At 43.1% G+C, this 10,933-nt stretch overlaps 1 protein-coding gene across 1 annotated transcript; it reads left to right on the top strand.

Moving 5' to 3' along the window:
* The first annotated feature begins 6,317 nt into the window (after positions 1-6,317).
* Positions 6,318-9,142, top strand: LOC144457489 (disintegrin and metalloproteinase domain-containing protein 30-like). The gene is given in 2 exon segments (XM_078154808.1): positions 6,318-6,838; positions 6,841-9,142. Coding segments are annotated over 2 exon segments (2,247 nt in total). The 5' UTR covers positions 6,318-6,453; the 3' UTR covers positions 8,703-9,142.
* The last annotated feature ends 1,791 nt before the right edge of the window (positions 9,143-10,933 follow it).

Raw genomic sequence — 10,933 nt, 5'->3', positions numbered from 1 at the left:
TCTTCCTTTTCTGCTTTTTATAACATTTCTCTGATTACAAGCATTTTATGTAATTAATAACAAAGATATTAAACCTATTCTTCTTAAACAAAAAAGGGAGAATCTGGGCTATTACCCCTCATCAACAATTGGCTATTAATTTTTACAACTGGCTATTAATTTTTTTAATATATTAATAAAGATGGGTACACTCCAGGCAAGAAAAATAAACATCCAGAGGCCTGGATCTATTACCGGATCCTTTACTAATGAGGGGACGAGGGTATGCTTGTATTTTTTCATAAAACTTTAATAGACCTGTCTGGATACCGGAGAAAAGATGTCACAGCATACACCACAACTCAAAGCTCAAATGCAAAATATGAGGATTCGGGGAAAGCGCAGAAGGAGCCAATCTACAGTGACGAGTCGCTTTCCCACATGGGGTCAAGTGAAAGCTCCCTCTCATCAAGCGATAGAAGACTCCTGAACTTGGATTTTTAGCAATAGTAGCTTTTCTTTCTGCTCAAGTGTGTAATGTATAGAGCACTAAGAACTGGACTTATTTTCCTTTTACACCCTGATTGCAACCCCTCACATATATGGACAAATTGGGAACTATATATACTAATAACATCCTTATATTCGAAAGACACGAATATCCCTATCTCCAGGACAAAGCCAATGTTACAAGTACCCTCAGATCTCTAGCATCCAGGACACCTATATGTTTTTCAAAATTTAGCAACAATATTGAACCTTGTCTTTTTCTTGTTACATCACTTGTTAATAGCAGTTTGTCTAATGGATATGTAAATTTTATTCAATCTAATACTACTTTTGAATAGAATATTACTTGTGTCAATTATACTCTCAAATAATGTGTTGATAATAATGACTATATTGTACTTTTGGTAGAATAATCATCATTTGCTATTTTCCCTACTAACATCTCACATGATTAGTTCCAGAACTCTGGTGAACATGCTCCTAAAATTATTACTTCCTCCCTAAGTCAATCAAAACAATGTATTGGTCTCCTTATTACTGGTTTAATCATTGTTGCTTCTTCTTTTATTGTATCTACTACTGTTTCATCTATTGTGCTACAGTTTGAAATTTAAACTGCATAATTTGTAAATGACTTAGCAAAAAATATATGTTTAGTACTTAAAGCATAAGAAGCTATTGATATATTGTATAAAGTTAACTTATTAGAGCAATCAGTATTGTATTTAGGAGATGAGCTAGAAACTTTGAAAACAAGGTTGCTATTGCAATGTGATTATAGATATTCATATATTTATATTACCCCGCTACCCTATGATGCTTCAGATCCTAATATCTCAGGAGACAACATAAGTGCCTGCCTATTGGGGCATGGCATGATTCTAATGTGACCCTAAATATTAATAACTTTCATGATATTACTGCCAATTTTGAACTGCTCAGTATGCTAACAATTGGTCTGCAGTTTTATAACATCCAATTAAAATAGATGCTATGATGCAACAAGAATTGGATGTTTTGGAGCAGTCAGTGATAGCTTTAGGAAGACAGATAGAACAATTAATGCACTTCAATTTAAAATGTGATTATTGCTGTTCTTTTATTTATGTAACTCCATATGTATATTCAAATTTCACTAATGTTAATGTAACCATTGAACAAATATTTAAAAAGCTCCAGGGTGAATGCACTCTGAAAATATTACATGGAAAATTAGCCAATTATCCAAAATACAACATGAAATTGCTGATTCTTATATTGATGGTATTGACCCCTCAAGATATTGTAAACAAATTGCTAAATTGGATAGATTAACTTAATCCTTTTAATAATGTATTAGGTTTGCTATTGCATTTTCTACCTTGGCTATGTCTTGCATTAGTTTTGTGATTCCTCCTTCCCTATTTTTTAAAGATATGCTCACCACATCTTAGGTGAGAATCATGCATCCCTTCATCCTCTCAAATTAGCACAAAAAAGAAAGGAGGAGATTGTTGAGGGCCAGCACTAACAAGTCAGAGGATTCAGGCCAGGCCAGGTTTTACCTATTGACTGTCTTCTGTCCGATGGCTGCCTAAGTCAGATACATGGGTTAGCCAACTCCCCCCCCCCCCCCCCGCTCTGTCTCTCTTGAGAACAGAAGGACCTTGATGATTACAGGAGACGAGGAAACTGTTCAGGGGGTCCTCCCTCTAGTTACTGTTCCCATGAGAAGAATAATTGTTGATACTTTGCCTCTGCTACTCTGGGTTCTGTTCCCACGAATGAAGTATAAAAACCCTAACCCTCAGATTAATAAATGGAGCTGGTTCTTTACTTGCATCCCACTTGGCCTGCATGTCTTTCTCTCTCTTATATTCAACCAGAAAACAAACACTGCCATGGACGCAGGCGTCTGCGGCAGGGTTTGAATTCTGCTCCTCACTATCCATGGGACCTCATGGCCTTTTTGGGACTTTCTTTCCTCATCTATAAAATGAAGAGAACAGATTCCATGGCTTGCCCAGGGTCACACAGCTAGGAAGTGTCTGAGGCTGGATCTAACCTCAGGAAGATGAATCTTTCTGACTCCAGGCCAGCACTCTACCCCTCTGAAAGATAAGTCTAATTCTTTACCCCATGTGAAGGCAAGGGTCTGGACCCAATGGACCCAACCATGCTTACTATATCATCTTAGTAAATCCCTGTTTTTTACATAATTAAGTCCAGACAGCTAATTGATATCAAGTGATATCCTTGGTCCAGGGAACCCTGGTGGGGGCTTATGATTAATGGCCTCATAAAGATAACTGCAAGCCGTCAGTGTCACCCCCAGAACTCTGAGGGCAGAAGGGGCCAGCTGCCCTCTAGGGACCCAGGGAGCCCAGAACAGGAGCTACAATGGGGAGCGTCTTTCATCCAAGACAAACAGAGGATTTGATCCTGGAGGCCACAGAGAGCCACTGAAGTTCACTGAAGAGTGCAAGGACTCTGTCTTGGCAGTCAGAGATGAATTTTTGCCGGGAGATCACCCACATATGGAGGCGACCCTGGCCAGGGGATCCCTCGGCCTACCTGCCCATTGTAGCTGTCTGTGAACGAGAGGCCAGGACGTCTGGGTCCCAGTCCCAAGGTTGGCTACTTCCTAGCTGTGGGACCTTGGGTTCTCTTGGGGTGCTCCAGTTTTCCTACTCAATGAACTTAGAGAGCTGGGCCCTTCCTGCTGTCTCTCTGTGACTGCATGACCTCTGGCATTCTCAAGATCTATGGTTCCACACATCCCAGGAGGCCCACTAGGCAAATCCAGGGCCTGCTCTCCTTCCTGTCCACTCCCTCCCTGACACTTCCTGACCTGTCAGCTTATCGTTACTATAAGACTCTTCCAGGACCTCATGGAAATAACCACTGCCTCTTTCTGTGGCCTGGAATACTTAGAAAGCAGTGGCAAAGGGGTTTGGAAATTCCCCCTTCCTCCAGGTCCCTGAGATCTGCAGAAAGTGCCTACCATTTCCTTCTAGATAGGAACCAATGAGGAGCAAAGTTATTGCATTTTCTCCAAAACCATAAGTTGCTTCTTTTTTTAAAGCAGAAACTTCATTCATTCTCAGACTAAACTACCCCCGGCCCCCTACAGAGCAGAGCTGAGGTCATAGGATCACCAAGAAAGGCTGTCTAATCTCTTCACTTTACAGATGAAGAAACTAAGACTCATGGAGATCAATTGATTGCCCAGGTTCTCATAGGTAGTTGGGGGTTGGAGAGAGGAGAAGGTTAACTCAACTTTCAAAGACTGAGGTCTTGAAAATAGAAAAACGGAGAATTCTGAATCTTCCCAAATCATTAGTTATTAATAATCATTTCTGTCATATCACACTGCTTCTTGCAGAGCATGGGGTTTCTGCTGGACATGCAGCCCTGTTAGATCTGCTTCTCACTGGCCAGGGGGGTTCTGCCTTGCCCAGCCTTCAGTCTGCTAGGATGTGTTGGCTTAGAAGAAATCCTCCTAAGAACCAGCTGATAGCAGTCTGGTAACCTCAGCGGACAAAAGCCAGGCAGTGCCTTTTGCCTAAGACCAGATCTATCCCTTTTGACCCCTTTGTCTAGGCTGGAGATCAAAGCCTTTTGCTATAAATAACTATGCAGCTTATCATTAGCATTCAGCTGTAACTGAATTTGAACCTGGAGGAAAGGTAACTTAAAGAAGAAATTCAGTCATTGTTTCCCACACACCTTGCTTACCTTCCTGTCTTTATTAGCCATATCTGTCAAGCTCTACAGCTTATTTTGGCAAGTGATAAGTTTCCTTTCTCTATGTTTAATTACCTTTTCTTTGTTATTAATGTGGAAATATGGTGTTATAAATTTGCCCCTAAAACCACTTTCCAGTAACCATTAGATGTTGATCATTGATAATAATTATCTTTTAAATTTTTTTTATTTTTTAATTTCTTCTTTAACACAGTTATTGTTTAGTCTCCACGTAACCTAATACCACTTGTATCCTAAACTGACTTAATATTTTCTATTTTTTTTGTATTGTGATCTAAAAATATGTAAAATGTTTACCTTTCAAAATTTATCCAGGACCTCATTCTTTAGTCTCAGTTCAGCCTTGACACTAACTAGTAGAGTATTTTGCAAAAACAAAAAAGAACCCCCAACAACAACAACAACAATAACAACCACAACCACCACTTCCTCTCTCCTGGCTGTAATTTCCTCAGATATAAAACAAGGCAGTTGAACTCATATCAGGTAGGCAAACTACATGGAGGGCCAAAACCTGCTGCTGCTTGAAACTCCTTTCTTCAAAGTTATCCATAATATCTTGTCAAATCAATGGGTTTTTTTTCTCAAATATCCTCCTTCTTGACCTCTCTGCAGCCTTTGATACTGTCGGATCGCTCTTCTCTCTAGGTTTTCATGACATCCTTAGCTCTACTCCCACATATCTGACAGCTCCTCAGTCTCCTTTGCTGCATTTTTTTTTCATCTTTTCACACTCATTTTTAAATTCTGAACTCCAGATTTCCTCCCTACTTCAGTCCCTTCCCCACCCATTGAGAAGACAAACAAAACAATATTCCTTATACATACCATCCTTTGCTGATCTTCATCCAGGTTGGGTGGCCATCTGTGAGCATGTCCCAGGACTCTGTCCCCAGCCCTCTTCTCTTTTCTATAAACTTTTTCATTTAGTGATATCAGCTCCCATAGATTCAATTCTTATCTCCATGCCGATGCTTCTCTAATCTATTTATCCAGTCCTAACCTCTCTGCTGACCTCTGATCTCCCATCTCCACTTACCTACTGGCCAACTGAAATAGGGTACCCCATAGATATCTTAAACTTAGTATGTCTAAAACTACACTCATTATCTTTTCCCCCAAACCGAGACTAACTTAACTGCAAAGCTGAGTGGAACCCTAATGGGGGAAGGATCTCTCATTGAATAGGGGACTTTCAAGCATTTCAGATGAAAAGATCAGCCATGAGTAGGAACTTTGAAATACAAACACAAGGTAAGGGCAGCTAGGTGGTGCAGTGAATAGAGCACTGGCCCTGGAGTCAGGAGGACCTGAGTTCAAATCTGGCCTCAGACACATAACACTCATTAGCTGTGTGACTCTGGGCAAGTCACTTACCCCCAATTGCCTCACCAAAAACAAACAAATAAAAAAAAATAAACAAACACAAGAGTCCAGAGAAACTTGGAAAAGTAAATTTGTCTGAGCCATCAAAAAGAGGCTATGTGATTGTATAGGGCTAACGTCCTCATAGGAAGAGAAACAAGAGTCCATCTCAGAACCTTTCTGCATTCGAAGGTGACTGAGGGGATTAAGTAAAGAAGAAGTCTGAGGTGCTGGGTGCCAATCGGTTGTGCACTTGAATGGTCAGAGAAGGGAGTTTCAGAGGGATGCACGAGGGTAGAAAGGGCTCCCTTTGGCTGTTTTTCACAACTGGGGTGAGAGCGGGCTGGTCTCTGAAGTGGAGTTAAGGAGGGCTCACACACGTGTACACACACACACCACAGCTCAGGGCCCTCTTCTGTCTGGTACTTTAAGGGGAAGGGGGGGAGGGGAGGAATCGTTTCCTGAGTGGAAGGTGCTTCTAGAAGGCGTCCCCGCAGCCTCCTCCTCACGCAAGCCTGTCGCTTAGCTTCCTCCCTTCAATGTGGCCTGTTGCGCTTCCCCATTCGCGGGGTTTCCCTCCCTTTCCTCCCGTGCCCCCACTTCTACGCCGGGAGGGACCCACGCCCCGCCTTTTCCTCCACTTTCCCGCCTCCTCAACGGTCTGTCGGGCGCACATGCGCAGAACACGCGGTGGGGGCGGGGCGCGTAGCCCGAGGGGCCTCGTTCTCGGCTCGCCCCTCCCCTCCCCCCATCTCGGTCGGGTCCCCGCAGTGGGCAGCGCGGCTGGCTGCTGCTGGATCCTCGGGCTCCCCAACCGACTGAGGCTGCGGCTCTTGGGCGCCAGCTGCCGGCATGGGCGCCGCGACCCCCGGCGGCTCTCTCCTGCTGCTGTGCCTGGGGAGCCTCATGCCAGGGTGGGGCTGCCTGGCGCAGGACTTCGTCTTCAACCCCGACTCGAGCTTCAGCTCCTACGAAGTGGTCATCCCTAGGCAGCTGGTGAGCCGCGGGGGCGGCCCCGAGGTGGCCGGCCGAACGTCCTACGTCCTGCGCATCGAGGGCAAGAAGAACATCATCCACCTGCGGCCCAAGAAGCTCCTGCTGTCTCGACAGCTCCAGGTTTTCACCTTCGCGAAAGACGGGAGCCTAGTGCAGGACCAGCCTTACATCCCGACGAACTGCAACTTCAGGGGCTTCGTGGAGGGGTCCCCCGGGTCGGACGCGACGCTGAGCACATGCTTCGGGGCCTTCGAGGGATGCTGAAGATCGAGGACAGCATCTACCAGATCGAGCCCATCCAGCCTTCCTTCAGCTTTGAGCACGTTGTCTATCGCTTGAAGGACGATCTGATTCTCAACTTCACCTGTGGCCTAACTGATGAAGAAATAAACAGGCAGCTGAGCGAGCTACGGAGCGTGCCTGCCCCCAGAACTGATTCTTGGAGGAGCTCCTACATTCACCAGAAGTATTTGGAGGTGTTGATCGTAGTTGACCATACTCGGTATGTCTATGTGAGTTATAATTTAACAAGAGCCATCAGTGACGCTATTGTCATGGTAGGTATCATGGACTCATACTTTCAGGCTTTGAATGCCAAAATACACTTAGAAGCCGTTGAGGTCTGGACAGACAAGAGCAAAGTAGATGTTGACGTGGATCAGTTGCTACAAGTTCTTAGATCCTTTGCCAAGTACAGAAAAAATATTAGCTATCCAGAATTGAGAATAGATATGACACACTTATATGTGCATAGGATGTATCCTGGTGCATTGGGATGGGCCTACGTTGGAGGTGCCTGTACTAGGAATTTTGCAGTATCAACAAGCGTTTTGAAATATGAAGACTTGGTCACTCCTTCTGGATGGTCTGCTCATGAGTTGGGCCATGGTGTTGGCATAAACCATGATGCAGGCAACTGTGTTTGTCAAGGGAAAAGACAGTGTATCATGTTCACTGGTGGAAGGTATGGTTTCAGTAATTGCAGCTTTGTAGAATATTTCAACAATGTGAATATAGGAGGTGTGTGTCTAGATAACATTCCAGGACTTCCATATATATTGAAGAAATGTGGAAACAAAGTAGTAGAGACAGGAGAGGAGTGTGACTGCGGTACAGTAGAGCAATGTAAAAAGGATAAGTGTTGTCAGCCTGATTGTAAATTGAAACCTGGTGCACAGTGTGATACTGGTCTGTGCTGTACCGATTGTCATTTCAGTCCCTCTGGACATGTATGTAGAGACACAGAAAATGAATGTGACCTTGCAGAATTCTGCAATGGAACTTCGAATCTATGCCCAAAGGACTTTTATAAGCAAGATGGAACCCCATGCAGTAACGAAGCCCTCTGTTACCAGAAGAGATGTCGTGATCGCTCTTTGCAGTGCAAAGAAACTTTTGGATCTGGCGCCAGAGACGCTCCTCTTGTATGTTATGAAGAAGTGCACAGAAGAGCTGATCGATTTGGTAACTGTGGCTTGTCAGGCCGAACCTATGAAAAATGTTCAACGAGTAATGTGTTGTGTGGAAGATTGCAGTGTGTCAATGTGAGGAGCGTCCCTAAAATGCCTGATCACACAGCAGTCATTTTTACTCATGTGAAGGAGTATAATATTCGGTGCTGGGGGTTAGACTTTCATCCCTCAATGATAGCAATGGGGTTACGTGATGAAGGAGTGGTGAGAGATGGCACTGGGTGTGGTACGGACTTGATATGTATTAACCGCGCATGTCGCAATATTTCAGTCCTCCAGTATGACTGTAAACCAGACAAGTGCAACAAACGAGGTGTTTGCAACAATTTGAAAAATTGCCACTGTAACTATGGGTGGGCCCCTCCCTTCTGTGAGAGTCCTGGTTTTGGAGGAAGCATTGACAGTGGACCTGCAGGAGAAGTGGAAGAAGTTTCCAAGCCAGTTAAAGTTGTGCCTGCTATGTTTATTCGACTTGGTTTAGTAGTTACCTTATTGGTTCTGGTAATCTTGAAAGAAGTGATAGGAAGATTCTTTAAACAAAAGGCGAAAGTGATAGCTGATTTAGCAAAAAAACCTCTGCCAAAGAACCAAAGGAAGGGAAAAGTTCCCAGAGGAACAACCCCAATCTCCTAAATGAGATTATTCTTAAATTAGCTATTATAAAAAACACAAAAGCGACTTCTTCTGAGTATCTTCTATGGAGGCAAGGATGGCTCCTAACTATTAATTTTATGGCTTGTCATTAAACTTCTCTTTGCCATCTTGGGTTTTTCCTCAGGTTCTGGTTATCAAATAAAAACTGACTGCATATTTGAACCAACCAAGGTTATTAATTCTATTTTTGGAGCATTCAGTTTGTCCTAGAGTTTATATTGAAGATTTTGGGATTGAATTTGTTCTTGGGAAGCTTACCTAACCCTCTAAAACTGCTAGGTGAAAACCTCCTGGGCTTCAGCTTTAGGTTCTACTTTTCCAACCTGGGTCACATCACATCCCTCAAACCTGGCAGTTATGTTTGATTTTGTGAGAATCCTTTCTGTGACTACTCTGAACAAATAGAAGTTTTCACTGTTCTTTATTTTTAGCACTCGCTTCCTTGCCTACATGAAACAGAAACAGAAAAAAGATGATAGACCAACAGAGAGCCTCCCATGTTGCAGGCTTAAGTGCTGCTCTCAGAATCCTAACATGTAGGGAAAATAACAGAATATCCACATCAATTCATATAAGATGTTTTCATCTGTTTTATTTTTCATTTTGAAGTATTTTTGAGACCTCCACCCCACTTCCTGTAATCCCCCCGCCCCCGAATGACTGGTATGTGCCCAACTTAGCAGCTGGAAAAGATATAAAATACAAAGTGAACCCTGTCTGTAAGCATTTGGCTGTGATATCAGCACAACACTTGGTCTACCTGCAGACCTCCAAACTGCACCCATTTAGAAAGATGACCTTGCATGATAAAAGAATCCTGTCATGTTCTGATGTTAGGATGATGTTGTCACTTGACAACAGCAACAATTTTTATAGCATTTTAAGGTTTGCAAAGCCTTTTATGTGTATTATCTCATTTTAGCCTTTCAATAGCCCTGTGAGGAGGTGCTCTAGGGGGCCAGTCATAGTCAAGAGGTCCTGGGTCAGGTCCTATTTATCAGATATCAGATTAGCATGTGCAACTCACTTAACTTTCACAATGCCCCAGACAATGCCCTAAGACTCTATGTTATAGACACGTTGCTAGTATGCATTAGTGGAGAGTTTCCTATCCAGAGGAAATCACTGGTTTAGACCAAAAAGAAAAGATGAGGAAACCCTGCATTTAGATAATGGTACAGGCAAGGGTGGGTGGGTTGTTGGGTACAGAATTCTATTTTATTTTTTGTGAGGCAGTTGGGATTAAATGACTTGCCTGGAGTCACACAGCTAGCGAGTGTTATGTGTCTGAGGCTGGATTTGAACTCAGGTCCTCCTGACTTCAGGGCCACTGCTCTATCCTCTGTGCCACCTAGCTGCCCCTGGGTTCAGAATTTTAAAACAGGTGTTTCCAATATTATCCTGTATCACACAGGTTCCTAATTCATCAAGGACAAATCATATTTTAAAAATAAAACTCACATAGTGCTTTATAGTTAAACCTCTAAGAAAGTCTTACTCTGCTGCCACATTATAGCATAGAGGAAAATTCCAGTTTCTTGAAGGCTACCTCAAACAAGTTCTGCCATCTTCTACCCCCCCCCCACTAGAAAGTCTTTGTGTATAGTCACAAAATAGACTGTCTGCCATCCAAGGAACAGACTGGCTCAGGACAGTGAGGCCCATCACCAGAAGGTTGTTTCCTGGGTGAAGAAATCTCTGCCTATAAGTAGTTCATTACACATATGAAAATATGCAAAACCTCCTGGCCCTCTGTTGCTGCAACAGTGACAATGTGGGAGTAGCAGAAAAGAATCATACAATACTTAAACCATCTGCAAAAATTACCTGTTAATATTCAATTCAATTCAACAACTTTAGTTCAAAGACTAAATAAAAGCTAGTCCTTGCCCTCAAGGAACTCACATTCTACTTGGAGGATTACAAAATGTGAAGAGAGAAAATATATGTAATTTGAAGAGAAAGAGAACACTAAAACCCCAGGCCATCAGGACAAGCTTCTAGTAGCAGGTAAGCCTTAGAAGAAGGATTCTAAGAGGTGGAGATGAGAATAGGAGAGCATTCTAGAAATGGAGGGCAGTAGATAGTGAATCAGTTTGGGTGGAATTGTGAATGAAGGTGTAAGAAAGATTTTAGGGGGTCAGGCTTTCACAGCAGGATGAGAAATTCCAAGATCTTATGGATAGTCCCTCAACCAATCAGAAAGGGCT

This window comes from Phascolarctos cinereus, unplaced genomic scaffold (assembly GCF_003287225.1).
Source record: "Phascolarctos cinereus isolate Bilbo 61053 unplaced genomic scaffold, phaCin_HiC Scaffold_5;HRSCAF=322, whole genome shotgun sequence".
NCBI classification, from domain to species: domain Eukaryota; kingdom Metazoa; phylum Chordata; class Mammalia; order Diprotodontia; family Phascolarctidae; genus Phascolarctos; species Phascolarctos cinereus.
Note: the sequence above shows the minus strand (reverse complement) of the source record. Positions and strands in the feature narration are given on the sequence as shown.